Below are 17,020 nucleotides of genomic sequence, written 5' to 3'. Positions count from 1 at the left end.
ATGCAGTGTGTTTTTTGTGATCATAAAACATAATGCTTCACAAATATAGGTGGGTAAAAATTTCTAGTTTCCAGTTGATTTAAGTGGCGGTAGATTTCCCCAGAAAACATATGTAGGGCTCATTTGAGCTGGATACTGGATATTCTTTTTCACTCAGCAGTTTTTCCAGCTGTGAAATTTGCTGTTTCTAGAATTATAAACCTTGTTCAATATATGTTCACTGATACTCTTAATTGTTGTCTTTGTGATTATTAAAACAGATTAAATCTGCTAATTGTATAATATGTTGTAGACATTAATGTTGATGTTCGCTGTTGAAGTACCTCCATCAGCTGGAAAAAGGAATTCAGTATGGATGAATTGACAAATTAAATATGTTTGTACTAGAAGCAAACAATGAGTGTTGTAGGTTTCATTGAAAAGCAACATTCTAGATGTCAATTTTCTCCACATATGGCCTTACTTAGTAAGTTACATTACTTTCAAAATTTCAACAGCATTGGAATAATTTCTTTTGTGTGTTTCAAAGGTATGGGAACTAGTCTTCTCTGAAAAAAATGTTTTTTCATGAGTCACGTAGGCTTCCAGTGTGCGCAATATTTTTTGTCCTGTTCTCCAAATAGAGATGAAAATGTAGCAAACTTGAGGTTTGTTTCTTGCCAGTTTTTCTGAATGGATTAAAATGAGAAATAGCTATTCAATATAAAAGCAATAAAGTAATCTTTTAGCACAATTTTGAATTTTCTAGCAGTTGTTAAATAAAAATTAAGCAATAATTTATAGTTAAACAAAAAAAAACGGGAGGAATATAAGCAAGCCAGGTCTACCTTACAGATTCAGGAGACGTACAGTATGGTTTTGCAGGCAGTATAATTGTATGAATGTTCCTAGACCCCAGTGGGTAAATTAATTCCCGGACAAGTCTCTTGTTACTTTTGGGACTCTGCACTGTACTCCATTATACTGTGTAGACCTGCCTGTGGGAACTGGCTACACTTGCTGATTCTAGCAAGTTTCTAAGGATTGCAAGTTGATTTAGGTGTGTTCATCATTCACTGTTTGTATTTGTTTATAAATGCCACTGTTGATTAAAGTAACAATTTGTACTTCTGAAAACTCCTATATCTCTTAAATAGCTGGGTTGTGATTTTTGAGCAGGCTATGATATCAATCCATCTACATTTTCATACATTTTGTAGTATTTCCCAGTTACTTCTGTCTATATCGGTGTTGTAATATACAATACAGAACAACATAGAAATGGTAAAGAATTTACATAATGTGGTAAAATTAATAAGTGTGCTGTCCTGTTTTCTAGATAAAATAATTAGGCATAGAGCTTGTACTTTGAAGGACACTGCTCATGCTATCATTGCTGCTGAACTGGATCCAGAATTTAATAAGATGTGTGAAGAAATCAAGGAAGCGAGAAGAAAAAGAGGTATATTTAACTTCATTTATCATAACACAACACATATGCGATAGAAAACAGAGTTTACAAAAGTCCATATAAAAATTTTAAGTTGAAATATAGAATGCATGTCAGACTCAGGCAGTGCATGTTAAAGGATGACTGAGCTTGAAACTTGTCTACTTTTTCCAACTATGTGAGTTGGCCCGATAAGACACCATCCTTCTTTACAAAAGAAGGATGCATTGCCTACTGGTACAAAAAGTATTGTAGAACATGGTGAAGAGAGAAATGTTGGGATTGCTGTGCTAAGTGAAGATGTGGTGAAACCAGAGCTGACTCTAAAAATGCCATGTAATGCAGTGTAATAACAATTATGATTAGGGAGAATGGCATTTAAAACTGGATTTTCAGTTCACCCTAGTATGTGTGCAAATGTATGTTTGGTGATAATCCTTTGATTTTTTGGATTAAGAAACAACTATTTTGTTGTTGGGGAGGGGAGCATGAGGTTGACATTCTCATAGTCCAGAGTCAGGAAATATAGCCCTCTACATTGGAGGACATCACTGACTTAGTTTTGCTTAAATTAGTGCAGTTGTTTTCAACTTGTAGTCCATAGACCTCCAATTGCTGAATCTAGTTTTTGTTTAAATTAGTGCAGTTATTTTCAACTTGTAGTCCATAGACCTCCAAGTCTGTGCACAGCTTCTAAAGTGACCACAAAAGGTAATCAAAAGCCCAAACATGCTGCCAGTAGGGCTCTGTTTACATGAAAGATTTTGTACCTCCATAGAAAATTTTTAAAGGTCTGAAAATTGAAAAAGGTTGAAAATCACCGCACTATAACATTAGAACAAAATTTCATGCTGATTTAGGGATTACTGATTTTAATAATTCCAGCTTTACCTTGGCTAGTTGTTTCCTGCTTTGCCTCCTGCTTTGGTAAAAAACTGCATTGTTTGATTTCTAGGTTGAATTTGGCTGGTCTTAAGTTATAGCTGCTGGTTCTTGAAATACTTGTGTCAGTAGATTGAAGACCCTTTATTAATAAATTTCTTTGAACTATGCAAGTATCTGTAGGCTTTCTCTTCTTTAGGTTAAAACGATACAGTTCCTTTTATTTAACAGTTGGACTCGATGATCTTAAAGGTCTTTTCCAACCTCAATGATTCTATGATCTTCCCATTCAGTCATGCATTTTTTTTGTCTAATTCTGTACAAGCTTCCAATGTGTGTCTTGAGTTGTGGATAAGAGAACCAATTGTAATTCTCTGTGGTTGTAAAATAGTATAATGCCTTCATTTCTCCTCTGTACTTTTCTATAAGAAGTATAAGAATATTCACAATTCTGGCCTTAGTGTCATGCTGAGAGCTATGCTCAGTTAATTATCCATTATGAGTCCCCCATGATTGTTAAAGGTTATTGCTTCCGAGGTTAAAGTAACTGTTTGTAAGAGCTCTTTGTTGCAGAGAGTGACTATATAGCTTGTAAGTCCCTTCTTGCAGATTTCCCAAGAGTTAACTGGAATGCTGCTCTTCTTTTTGTGGCAGTGACCAAGTAATATAGGGGTAAAACTAGGGGTAAAACCTGCAGACCCTGTTGGAAGAGGTGGGTTTTCAGAAGTCATAATTAAGGCTGATGGTGTCATGCAATGAACTTGTTAAATCAGGAAAAGAAGATACTATTGGTGTCAGATGGTGGTTAGTACACCTTCAGATATAGTAGGTGACTAGCAGTACCAGTTTGTGTGTGACAACAGCTCACATACAACAATGGACAGATTTACATACAACAATGGACAGATTTCAAAGTGCATTCTAGGCATTGGCATGGAAACTGTTACAGTGTCACAGGTACCTGCAAGTCACATTTCAAAGATGCTCATGCATTTGGACCACATTGTGGTGGTTTCAAGAACAAATAAGCTCTGCAATTGGTCCAGCTGCAGAGTGTGGAAGGCTCGGATCACTTAGTGGATTAGCAAGGACAGGAGATGTGGAATGCATGGAAGCAGCTTTGTTAGATTAATTAATTATGAACAAAGAAAAATATATCAAGCTCTTGAGGTCTGAGGAAACCTCATGCTGTAAGGCAAGCATAAGAGATTGTCCTACCCCTGGAGCAGGAGTTGTGTCAAAGATTGTGGTGTAGAACATCAAGAAGATGGCACTTCAGGCACATAGTCTTGGCACTGGTCATTGTAATGGATGGAAGGGATGTGAATGCTGATCAACCTTGCCATTACTCCCATTTTGCTCTACGGAATATGCTAGCAAGACAGCAAATCAGCAAAATCACAGCGCATCTGTTGGTCTAGACTTTGACATGTACCCTCTTTTGGAACCTTTTGCACGAGGGACGACAAAGGCATATACTTGCATTTTCTTCTTTTGATTGGATGTCCACAAAGTTATTAAGGGATTTCTGGTTTCTTCTTTGGATTGATTACCAGACGGTCAGGTATAGAAGTGCTCCCCAGATCCTCCTTCTTCCCCTCTGCTTCATAATAAGAGTATATTTTGAAATAATGGAATGTTTCAATGAGGAAATACTTGAGGAAAACTGTGTAAGCAGTGTAAACGATGCCTTTTGCTGTCCAAAAGCTTTGTGCAACTGGTCACTTAAATGCAAAGGTGGTTGCTCATACCAGGCTGTTTGCCTGAGTGGAGCTACCCGATGAAATCATGCTGAATTGGGCAGCCAGACTTGTTGCCTGACCAATGTATGAGATAAAGTGGTGGGGAATTGGACCCTTAAGTACTTCTTTTTAGTATCAACAAGAGATGTCCAAGCAAGGCCTTAAATGAATGTCGAGACTGAAGTCACAGTGAGGGTGCCTCACTGTATGATGCACAGCAAGCTTTTCTTCAGTTCAGAGTACCCTAAGCTGCTCTTTTCATCTTCCTTTAAAAGTGCCAGGCTGGCATGTATACACTCTGATGGGCGAAAAAAACCACCATTCAGTGTCCACATTTCTCTGCGTACATGTCAGGACTCAGCTTGATAAAGGATCCTACCTTCAAACCCTACCAGAGTTAAAATTCTTAGCTTGCCAACAGCACTCTCGTGAAAGAAGGGCAATAATGCAAACAGTGGGACTATGGGAAAAAATGTCCAGGTCATGAAAATCTGCTAGTGGTTCTTGGACTGAATATAAAACTTGTATTAACACCTGCTAAGAAGAGGTCAAGGTAGTGTTGCAGGCACAGATCGAGTCAGAGTGGGTGACTGTGGCCATCAGAAAGGAAATTTGTCTTCTGACAAGAAGAACATGCCCTGTACTCGGTTAGATCTTGGCCAACATTTTCTTGGCTACATTTGGAAAGACTTCAACATTCAACATGACATTTGGATGGAATCGAGCAAGCTGATCTGCATGAGGCTTCTAGTAGATTTCTCTGGAAATGTTATCAAATGTTTCTGTGTAGAATCACAGAGGAGTCTGGAAGGCAAGTGACACATACTGTAGGCTTTTTAATCTTCACCCAGTTGAAAAGCCATTGATTTTTCTGAATTGTGCCATGTATTAGCTTGTGATTTATTTCCAGGATACTGAAGATGAGGGTTAAGGCTAAAAACCTCCATATCCATTTTCTTCACAATTCTCTTGGCAAGTTATTTAGCAGTCTTACCTAGTTTTAAAATGGAAGGTGTTTTCTACATCTCTTTCTTTTTCTACAACTTTTCTGTTTTTTTGACAGATATGCTGTTTTTATTTAGTACTGAGACTAAATTTTGACCAATATCAAAAGAAGTACTGCAGTGTAACAGAATGATAAACTGTGTAATAAAATTAGTATCTAGAAGTTAAACTAGAATTTCTTGTTCTTGTATTACTGAAATGAGGTGCTGTTGTTGAAAGATGGTAAATTTAAGGATAACTTCTAAGTTGATAAATTAAGAACAATATATGCTAGATGATTGGAATTCGCAGCTTCTTGTTGAAACCAGCAGGTTACAAGGTAGAAGTGGTGGACGTTTGGAGTAATGAAATATGTTTGATACGCAGTTTAAAATATTTGTAATGGTACCTAGAAATTTACGCTGTAACTATTAACTGTTAGGTGAGAGTTCCTTTGTGAATCTTTTAATTTCTGCGTCCATCAGTTTTAGAACTTCTTGTAAGCTCTTGATCACTTGGTTCTGGTTACTACTGGAGACGTCGTATGACATTTTTGAAGACTGTTTTAGTGGATGGATAGGAAATTCTAGTTCACAAATATGAAACTTCAGAGATTCGTTTATGTCTTTAAAATGTGCTTAACCAGTATGAAAATTTGCATTTTTAGAATTTAATTAAAACCCCTATGAAATAGTAGAAGCTGTGAGATGAACTTATATTACAGAAAGCAAACCGGACTTTTTGTTAAAAGCGGAATCGCATTTTCTTAATCTAAGAGCTCATATTGACTCTGAAATGGATCCATTTTACATAACGTAGGTCATGTTGACAATAGAAGGTTTTTATTAAGATTCTCTTTTTGATATAGCATACAGTGCCATTATGAATTGCCACTTATTTTAGGTCATTGTTTAAAATTAGGAAAGATTGAAACTGTCCATAAGAATTTGCTTTATAGAGCAAATACGGATAGAAGAGTGCAATCTTTGGGGACCCAACTGTGAGAGACAGTCATATTTTTCTAAGCTGTCAGAGCTGGCAGTTTTAAGATCATGCAGCCAGTAAGTTCTTTTATCAGTAGAAAACAAATATTCTTGATTCTAATCTTTGTTTTGCATGTCCAGCTAAATATTAATTGATGTGTTCTTATTGCAGCATGATATTTCAAGTTTCTTTTTAAATTCAATAGTTCTGTGCAGCTTGGTTTATTTAAATAGGTATGGTTATCTTCTGTATGCAGGCTTATCAGTAACAGCAGAACAAATAAATCCTCATGGTTCCACTGTACGGAAAACAGAAGCTAGAGTTGAAGAGGCTTTTCGGAACAAACAAAAACCCACAATGGCGGTGTGGCCCAACTCTGCGAATAAATGTGCATGTGAGTACCTTGGGTGATAACTGTGCAAAATTAGAGGCGCTTCCAATGGCAAACATTTCAAATGTGTCTGTCCTACTGTTTATTGATTATTTCCAGAATTTTAGGCATGAAACATTTAGAACTTCAGGAAATACTCTTTTTCTGACTACATGAAATCTCTGCCCAAGAAGTTGTAAAGAAGCAGGATTTCTGTTTTCGTGATAAAGCATAACTTTTTTTCTGATGTAATACGAGTATTACATTTTTCTTTGTAAAAGACTGTTTTCAGTATAAGACAACTCTGATCCATTGAGATGATCACTTTTATCTGTTTGGTAAGTGTTAAGATTTGTTTACTCTGTGTGTGTATTCACAGGTACATACCTACGTGTTGCTTCATACTCTCTCACATGCACTGTAGTTATTCACTTCCTATCTTCAGTACATACAGTATCATGCTAAAAGTTAGAAAAGAGATTACAGATTTAACTGTATTTTCCTTTATGGCACCTGGTTTTCAGTAGTCAGTACCCATTATTGGAGGATGTTAAGATAATCTCGCTGCAGCCTACTGGATTAGTCCAATTAATTGATCAAAATCTCTAGATTTGTGAGGAGTGACTGTTTAACTGTGGTGAGGTAATCAGAGGCACTGCTAATTATTTTCAAGAGGTAAGTTGATTAGAACAGGTAAATACACAACAGATATTTTTGTTACAAACAAAATAGACTATACGAGAAAGTGAGTATATGAGGGATATACTGATAGTTGTCTGCTGAAGATGTGGAATCCATTATTAATATATTATTAATAGCATTATCAATTATTGCTTAATAGGCAAACTGATAGATTGGAGCTGACAGATTTTCACTGGTCTTTGTTCTCTCCTTCATGGTGCTTTTCCTTGATGAGAAAGAGTTTTCTAGGCATGGTGATAACTGCCCAGAGATGAACATTGTTTATATATGAATGATAGTGTTGATGTCAAATAGTTTAATTAATTAGAGGTGTATGGTTTTACTTCCTGAAGCTGTAATTTCTTCCGTTAAGGGAATTAAAGTCAATCGTACAGAGTTATGGCTTGAATAAATTGTTATATAATAAATTGATGATGTGGATCCAAGCTGTTCTTCATTCATTTGGCAGCTTATGCAAAAACAAAGAGAGGAGGGAAAGGATTCTCAATTTTTTTTTAAGTTTCTGATGAAATCCAAGGTGGAGATTCTTACTCTGGCTGACCTACAACGCACTTTCCAGGCTCTGCATGCCATGCAGCAGACAGTAGGGTTTATAGACCTCCAAGCTGGATGTCTCTTGGGAAGAGAGATAGCCATTACTGGTGACTTGTGTAAAAAGAAGCTCTGGTACCTCTGCTCTCATCTCCATCTAATGTTGTGGATGCAGTGGCAGTCGTTTGAAAACTAGAACCATCAACTGAAGGAAACTGCCAGCGTTTCTGTGTGTAAACAAAAAAAAAGTTAGTGTTAAGGCACCGTTCCTGCTAGTATTTTGGTGATTTAGTTTGGAAGGCAAGAAAATTTGTGGCTTAATGGTGTTTGGGACTATGATGAAATGAAAATCTGCCTTTTAACACTGAGTCTGGGAAAGGTAGCTAGTCCAGGAGGGATGCGATGCATCTAGTAATCAAGAGAGAGAACCAGGAATTGATGAGCAATCGGAAATCTGCAGAAGGAATTCAAGTAGTACATGGGCACACTTAAAGATTGATGCAGTAAGTTCAGCAGAGACTAGAAGCTAGGAAGAGATACAGTCTTAGGAAGGGTGTTTGGAGGAAGGAGCCTGGAGTAAAGTGAGAGCAGAACTGAGCAGATTGTAGGGAGCTCTTATAGCAGCAAATTATATGGTGGACTGTGATTGTATAAATGGAAGAAACAAGTTTAGAGATGGGATTTCTGAACAGAGATGATTTTAGAGGTAGAGTGGAAATTTTTTTGTGGTCAAGACCTAAGATTTTTTTTTTTTTTAAAGATTAAAATGTATTACACAAGCAGAATAACAGGGACAATGATTCATGTATTTTCATTACACAGGATAAAAACTGTACTTTCCGAGTAATAATTCTGAAAATTTTCCATTTTTTCTGCTATTTGAACTTGAATTAATTTTTTTCCTTAGATAAGTCTAAGGAAAAAATCACCAATCATAACTTTATTTTCCTGATTAACTTAATATTTTAGGAGCTTTGTTAACAGTATTTTAGAAGATAGTTGCAAAAAGGTCAATTCAGGTGAAACACTTGAGAACCCTAAAGGAAATTATTGTCAAGCATCTTCTCTAAAACCAGAGCAGACTACAGACAGAGCAGCAGCCTTCCCCAGTTTAAAGCCCTGTTTACTGTTCAGCGCTAGTACAATAGAGAAAGGGAGTTAGTTTATCGTGTCTTGGTTTGTTTTCTGAGGGAATGTATTTTGTATGAAACTTTATTTAGTTTTTTAGTTATCTATTATTTTGTGATTTATTTAATTTTTCTAATTGAATTTTTTTTTTTTTATTTTGATTAGACTTGATGGGCTATCAGAAATGTGGCTCAAAATAGTTGTTCTATTTGAAGGCATAGTGATATGCATTCCTGAGTTAGATTTAAACTGCAACTTCCATTTCTCTTGTTGAAGGTACACCTGTGGTGGATGGTGTATCACAGTATGGACGAGCTTTAAAAGTATTGCATTACTACAAGTTGCTGAAAATCCATTTGGGAGGGTTCTGCCAGAGATAATTTAAAATATTTCCGTATTGACTGTATATTTTGAGAAAAGCGCAAGTGTTCTGGTGGGAACTTGGAATGGGACATAGGTCAAAAGCGTGATGTAAGTAGTTGTATGATCTCAAAATTGCTGTGGTTGGAAGGAACCTCTGGAGATCATCTAGTCTAACTCCCCTGCTCAGAGCTGGTTGCTCAAGGCTGTGTCCAGTTGTGTTTTGAATATCTCCAAGAATGGAGGCTCCTGGGAAACCTCTTCTAGTGCTTGGCCACTCTCACAGTAATTTCTTTTTCTTAATTTTGAGTTGCATGTCTTGTATTTCAGTCGGTGCCCATTACCTGCTGTCACTGAGCACTGATGAGAAGGGTCTCATTTCTCCTTTGTATGTACATGCGTGGAAACGGAAACTACTAGCAATGTGTAGTTTGCTGTGTCTGGTAAATTAATCATTGCTAAGTGGTTTAGATACATGTTAGTGCATAAAACATTAGCATCTCTTTAATTATTGGGATGCTGCATAGTAAAACTTTGTCTTACTGCTCTATTTTGCCAGTAGATGGAGTATGTTGCATATTATTTTACTGTCTTGCAGTTGCTTCCTTTAGTGTTACATATAAATAAACTGTATGGGGAAGATTGGGTTTTACATTCTTAGCTTTTTTTGCAGCATTTAACAATAATATATTGTAGTGATAGACTGCAGATTTTATGTTTTCTTCATAGAGAAGATGTCTTTTATGCTGTATGATAAATATGATAGCTGTGAAATGGCATTTGGAGCAAATAAGAAAATTAAAATATTTTGTGTTATGTGAAGTATTAAAAATGTAAGTTTTATAGAAGAGTCATGTTATGAAATATGAAGTAAACACACTGCTAACTTTTCCCAATAATTGAAGTGATTAGTGGTCTCTATAGAAAGAACTGTAGAGGGATCAATCAAGGATATAAAAAACTGCTGCGGAAAATGTAGTTCCTAAGTGAATAATATTTTGTGCTGGTTTTTTTTTTGTGGTTGTTGTTTTTGTTTGTGGGGGTTTTTTTCCCCTCTGATTGGTAATCTTTGCTATGATAGGAAACTATGTGTTTCTGCTTTGTAATGGAAAGGAGGTTTTGTTTTGGCAGGAGTATTTTTAAAAAAGATTTTTAGAAGGAAAAGGTATTTTGTTTATAACCTTTCTCAGAAACCGTTTTATTCTCAGTCTTTGTTTGATTTTCATCTGTTTAGTCTCATCTCTTTGACCTCTCTGATACAGTGGTGTCAGTGATTGCAGTACTTCAGGGATTTATATGACTACAGTAATACCTTATCAAAGGACATAGCATGCCAGATGCCATATGGTTTTTATTATTTTAACTATTTTCTGCATTTTGGTGGACTAGTCTTGAATTTGGGTTCAGAATTTGGATACTGGCACATTAACAGTCATCCAGATGCTAACATCAAAATCCTGGTAGCTGCTGCTGTTTTGTCACAAATCCTACACTTGCTACTGTTTTCTTTTCTCCTCCTGCTCTCCAGAAAAGGGATTTGACTTGGATTAATTCTCACTTGAGATAGAGGCAAGTACTGTAACTTGAAAAACACCATTAAAAATTATTTTCTGGATTTGAGGACATCTTTACTCAGAGCTGAGACAACTGTCTCTCTCTGTTTCTTTACCATTTTGTTCTGGGTAGTGTAGGAGTTGGCATTCTGAATGAGAGTTGTTTGATCTCCTGTATCTGATGCTGGCTTCAACCAGATGCTTTAAAAGGAAGTTGCAAACGTTTGAGAAATAATTTTTTTTTTCATGCCTGATTTTGAAGGAAATACCAACTTAGCTGACTCTGAGTTGGCTAACAGTTCTTTTAAAACCCATAGGTTTTGTAATTCTTCTAATTTAAAATGCCATTTAGTGAATTTGTGGGAGTTCTAATAAATCCTGACTGCCTGTTCTTTTTTGGGATCCCATCAAACTTTTGGACTCAGTGATACCTAGTGGCAAAGAAATTTTCTTTCATCAGGTATTTAAATACCTGCCTCTTGAATTAATCGAATGTCTTTTTTCTCTGACAGAGGGCAAAGAGGGTCCTACAATTAGCTAAGTGACTTTTTTTTATATTCTCTTGTTTTTCATCTCCTTTCTAACTCAGTAATGCAATATTGCTCAGCCTCTCTTAAGGTTTTCCTGAAAGCATTATCACCACCTTTCTTGTACACATGGTAAAAAGAGAGAATTTTTAGAAAAAGTTTTTTTAATGAGTTCTTCTAAAATATTTTTTTTCCCCCTAAGTGGTATGCACAAGTGATTTAATAAAAGACAGTTTTCAGACCTTTTAGATATATCTTACTCCTTCCTCCCCTTTGAAAACTGTGGCAATGTTTGCTTTAAATTGTTTAAAGACTTGGTGTAAAGTTTTTGTCTGCAGAAGTTGTTGGCTTTCTTGTGTTTATTACCTATTTCTTAACTTCAGGGTTTTTTTTTTCCTAATTTTGCCTCTTTGACATGGAAACCAACCAGCAGCCATGAGCCTTTCAGATATGTGATATAAATGAATGCTGTAAACTCTGTTGAATGTGATTTTAATTAGAGTGGGAGCCTCTTCTCTGCTTGTGAAGTTGGAGGAACCTTCCATTTGTTCATGGCTCTCTTGCAGCAGGGAAGGTGTCATTCAGTAGTCCTTAAGAGCCAACTGAATGTACCAAAAATGTATATAGCTGTAATAGTTGCTGTTGTACAAAGCTACTCAGCAGAGGAAAATGAGCAGATCTATAGAGGTGGAAAGTCTAAAACTGGTGTCCACAGGTGATATTAATGTGATTCTCTTCTCTTTGGACTTCATTTTTCTCTTTAATTTTCCTATGTGACTGTCTCGTCATATATTTTACTAATATAATTACTCTGGTTTCATGTAAATTGTATTTTTAGTTTGGTTTCCCAAGAAAATAATACCGTGCTGTCTGTCCATCTCTGCTCCCCTAATAGCTTCTGAATCATTTAGCCAGGTTCAGACAGACTTGACAAGAGTTGGGGGCTGAAAGACTAGATTCCTGCAGATTTTGTGAAAATTGGTAGCTGGATAAGTCTGTGCACCTACTGAAGGAAAAGGCTATAGATTGAACATGGTAGTTACCTGTTCTGCCTGGCCTTGTTAGTTGATCAATTAAAACATTATATTGGCCAGGCGTGGCATGCAGACCTCAGACGTAGTGTATATTGTGTCCTGTTCAGCTGGGGTGGGGAGGAACAGAAGATACTGGGAGAGTTTTGTGAGAAATACTGGGAAGAGCTTGAGTTGAGAGTATTACAGGGGATGGTAGGGGAAAGCAGTTGGCTAGGGGGAGAAAATGCTGGGGATGCCGCAGCCAAGATTTTTTTTTTTATTTGAAACATGCTTCATCTTCTATGGAACTTGACTCCGCCTTGTTGAGAAGAAGTCCCAAGGTTCTTCAAGTATTTGTTAACATAAACGGTTATATATGCTGATGAAGATCACAAATCTATTAAGTTGTTGTATACAGTTTTTTTAATGTATTTGTCAGGTCTGTGCCCTATATCTAGATGAAGAAAATGACATTTCTTTATAGGGATTAGTTTCGCAGTCACCTCAAGCTGGTCAAATTGCAGGTTACTAAAGGTGCTGTCTTGCCTTTTCACTGGTTGCATATTCCCACCATCTCCCCTGTGCCAGCACCGTCACTCATGAGTTGGAAAGCTCAGTTGGGGAACTGAAGATGTTGAAAACTAACCCAGAAAAAAACCCATAACGTTTCAGACGGATTTAGTTCCCTTATCTGTTTTACTGCAGGAATAGTAGTGCCGGCACAAATGAGGTAGTGGAAATGCTATAACTGGCTTTGGAGGGAGAAATGGCTTTGTCTGTTAGTGGAAGCTGGCACCTCATTTTGCTTTTCAAGCCATTGTGGAACTGTGCTCTGTTCTTTCTTGCTGCTTATCTCTGACTGCAGTTTGGGACTTTGTGACTAAAATCTCCAGAGACTTTCAATTGGACTATTCAGTGCCCCTTGGTAAGGAATGTGGAGCTACTGGAAGCAGCTAAATTACTGTGGGATGTATAGATATCCTGGATGCTGCATAAGAGCACAAATTTCTGGTAATAAGTGCTTTCTCAAGGCTTTGAGTTACTTTACACACAAGACATCAGAAAGAAGTTTAGGGTTTTGATCATGGAAGAAAAACTTGAAACACGTGCCTTGCTTCAGGTGGTTCTTGATGATACTGCAGACACAAAATCTAGATCCATGGTGATCTTGCTTGCCATGAGAATCTCCTTTGGATTTTTATCCCCAGTAATTCTTCATGAAGTAAAGGTAAAAATAGAGAATCTACTGTTTGATGGATTTTTATCATTTAATGACAGAGGATTCACATTCTCTGATGGACTTTTAAGCAGTGCAGAGGCATATAAGGGTCTTCTTTTCTGCAGCATAAGTGAACTTGTTAGCCTTCACTAATACTGTACTGCACTCAATATACTGTAGTAGTCAAACTACAGAAATTTCAAGAGAAACATATCTGCTTTGACTGCTACATCTTCTCATTAGAGTTCCTCCACATTAAGGCAAGCAGACTTGCTTGTTAATGATTGACAATCTTTGAATCTTCTAATTATATCTGCTTCCTTTTCCAACTGTTAACTTTATTTCTATACAGTCTGCAGTTCTGTCACTGTACTGCTGGATTTGAGGGACAGCATCCGCATATACCTCAACTTTGAAGCTTCTGTACCATTCACCTATGTTTTTGAGATCTGTTTTCCTGAGACCATACTAAACAGAAAGGTGGCAATTACCTCTAGATCTTGCAGAAATAGTTCAGAAATGGGAAGGATTTGAGATTTTTTTTGTTTTGTTTTTGTTGTTTTGGTTTTTTTGACCTTCGCTGTTCTTTAGTATCCAAGAACTGTACTCTGCTCTGGACAGGGTTGCTGTGCACCCTTAGATAAGGGTGCTTATTTCACCAGAAGATATTGTCGTTACTTGATGTATCTGACCTGGGAGTCTTAAGGCAGAGCCCGTCAGTGGGTGAGAATTTCTGAAACTCCACTACAGGTTTCATTTTACTTAACTAGTGCCTAGAGGACTAGTCCTTCTGAAGTAAGTAGAGAATTTACTTTTGAATTTACTTTTTACATGAGAGGCCACCTCTGGGGGAAATGCTGTCTGCCTTAAGTTTAAGGATCTTTCAGCCAACTCTTAAAGTGTCTCAACATAGGCATGGAAGAATTGGGAAACCTCACTTACTGCTTAACAAAATGTAGAGTAATTTGTATTCAGTGATTAATTACATTGTATTACATTGCACTTTTAAAAAACGCCATCTGCATAGACTCTGCAGCTTAGGGGGGGAAAAAAAGAGTGGGGAAGGGTTGTTTTTGATACCAGCTTCATGTGAACCCAAGTGAAATGTTATGTGTGACTCATGGTCAAACAGGTATTTATTGCCATTAAAAATTCTGAATAACGATTTACAAAAAAGCAAACCAGAAAGAAGCCAGAACTGAAGTGAGGATCCCCTTGGCAAACCTGTAGAGGTTTTGTGAAGATTATAGAGAGAAGAGTTCAGCAATTCAGGAGGCAAGTGAATGTATTCATGTGTGAATAATTGGTATTATAATAGTTTGAGTTATAGAAACTCAGTTCTATAAAGCAGGATTCCTGTGACAATAGTATTTCTACTGCCTCTGGCACAAATACTGCCAAAAGACTGGGTATCAATGGGTAGATTTCAAGTGAGTAGTTTTAAAAGAAGTAATTGAAAAGGTATTAAGGCGTTAACTTGCAATTGTATATACTCTGTTAATTTTTTTAACAAAGCTAACTCAAAGTTTTTCTGCTGTAAATAGGTATCCCATGCTGTTACTTACTGAAAACTTTAATGTGTCATGAATCATACTGACTATAAAATAAAAATTGTGGGACTCTGCTCCTGTTAGTTTACAGTCTTATAAAACAGCAACATTAAGGTAGAGGAGAGGGGACTACAGGTTAAGTTTATTTTTTAGCAGCAATCCATTAACCCATTAGTTCCTGTCCATTAGCCCTTTAGTTTTGCATCAGTTTTACCCTGTGGTAGCTGCTTCCTTTTTGAATCATATTCAACTGTCTTGCAGGATTCAGAAATAAATTTTACTCTTTCCTGCCTCATATGACAGCTTCTCAGGTCCATGTTATTCTTGCAGTAGTGCCTTTTTCTTTCCAGTAAATACAAAGAGAATCAATCTAAATGATGAAATCTGGTGCTGACTTCTGTCTTTGGTCACATGGTTCCTTGCTCCGTTAAACACTCCTCCTACTTGTACCACTCCCTTAGCTTAGGGGAAGTGGACAGGACAGAAAGACAGACTGGTGGTGGTTTTTGTTTTTAAATGTTGTATTCCTTGCTCAGCTTTTCACTCTTCCTAGAGGCTTGGATGCCTGTATAAAAGAAAAATCTGTGTAACGATGTTGTAGGATGCTAAGGATCTGAAATCAAATTTTCTTTTCATACCCCAAAAGACATTCCCTTGCACAGAGCAGTACAGCCTAGGTCAGAACAAAAAGGTGTAGTTTTGAAGGGGCAGTTTGAGGACTAGAAGTCTACTTTCAATATGATCAAGCACATAAAAGCTGGTGAATGGGCTCAGAGATATATTAGGTAGGGGGCTAAGAATCTCACTGAGGTCATGAAAATGATGTGGGCAGTTTTGTGTTAAATTCAAATGAGAGATTTAGGTGGATTTATGAAAGCCTGAGGAGACAAGTCTTCAGTGGTGGGGATGGAAGGGGTTGAAAGCAGGAAGGCTTTTGTTTGAATGACAGGGTGAAAAAGTTGATTCATAGAAGTATAGGGACAAAAAGAATCAGGATTTTAGAAGTGTTGGTCACCTGTTGCTTACAGGTTTGGGTGGCTCAGGTGATGATGGTAGTGCCTTGAAATAAGAACTGGTAAGAGTCTGGGAGGGAAAAACTTTAGCATTAACTGAGTTCTATTGACTAAATGTGGGTGAAAACCCAAAGTAGCTAGATTATTGCTTTTGTCAGTACAAATACTATTAATTGTTAGGAGGGCATGTTCTGCAGTATCTGGCAATGAAATGCTGTTCTTTCCTAAATCTCAGGAGTTGGTTGGAGGTATCAATTTTTTTTTTAATATTGTGGCATAACACCAGTTTTATGATAACAGCAGTGTTTCAACCAAAGCTCTGTATTGTGTGCATACTTTGATGAGGTAGCTGAAAAATTCCTGCATTTACTGATTTTGATGCAGTGTAAACCTTAGAATTCCTAGGAGGACATCATCTCCGGCACTTCTTGTGGTTGCTTTGTCCTAGTTAAAAACAACAATAAAAACCAACATGCAGAACGTATGTTCGAATAATACTACATGAGAGAGAGAGTGAGCTAGACGTGCTGACTGTCATGTAGGAAGACTTGAAATTTAATGAAATGTGTAATACAAGGATTAATTCCATTTTACTGTAATGTGATTTCTCCCACACTTAGGAATTTTAGGAATGTATCTGTGTGTTTAGGCAAATTAGGGGTTCTCATCCCAGGTGGCGCTCACAGGGTGGACAAAACAGATACACTAATTTTGGGCATATTTAAAGTACAATTCATTGATATAATAAATGTCAAATATATTTGACGTTATATCTGACTCTTACAGCAAAGTCAGCCTATAAAGCCAAAATCAGTGTATCTTTAAAGATTTCAACTTTCTTACTAATTTATACACTTTAGGATATATTAAATTTCCTTTAAAAGACTTTTACTCCACTTCTGTGTTTTATTTACCGATCTTTGGAGTTGACCTGAGGCTAAACCCATTGCCTAATAGGGGATTTTTTTTGTTTATATCTCCCTGTTTAGTTTCAGATTTGCTGCTTCTGTTATTAATGAAAATATCTTGCATA

General features: G+C 36.8%; 1 protein-coding gene across 1 annotated transcript in view; it reads left to right on the top strand.

Annotated features, from left to right (window-relative positions):
* The window catches only part of ATAD2B (ATPase family, AAA domain containing 2B), a gene marked incomplete at its 5' end in the record, with an annotated part of 63,095 nt that overhangs the window by 38,968 nt on the left and 7,107 nt on the right, over positions 1–17,020 (top strand). Inside the window, 2 exons of the mRNA XM_009579862.1 lie at positions 1,319–1,441; positions 6,278–6,415. Of these exons, the coding sequence (XP_009578157.1) occupies positions 1,319–1,441; positions 6,278–6,415 (261 nt within the window). The remainder of the gene's footprint in view (positions 1–1,318; positions 1,442–6,277; positions 6,416–17,020) is intronic.

This window comes from Fulmarus glacialis, unplaced genomic scaffold (genome assembly GCF_000690835.1).
Source record: "Fulmarus glacialis isolate BGI_N327 unplaced genomic scaffold, ASM69083v1 scaffold26320, whole genome shotgun sequence".
Classification (NCBI taxonomy): domain Eukaryota; kingdom Metazoa; phylum Chordata; class Aves; order Procellariiformes; family Procellariidae; genus Fulmarus; species Fulmarus glacialis.
Note: the sequence above shows the minus strand (reverse complement) of the source record. Positions and strands in the feature narration are given on the sequence as shown.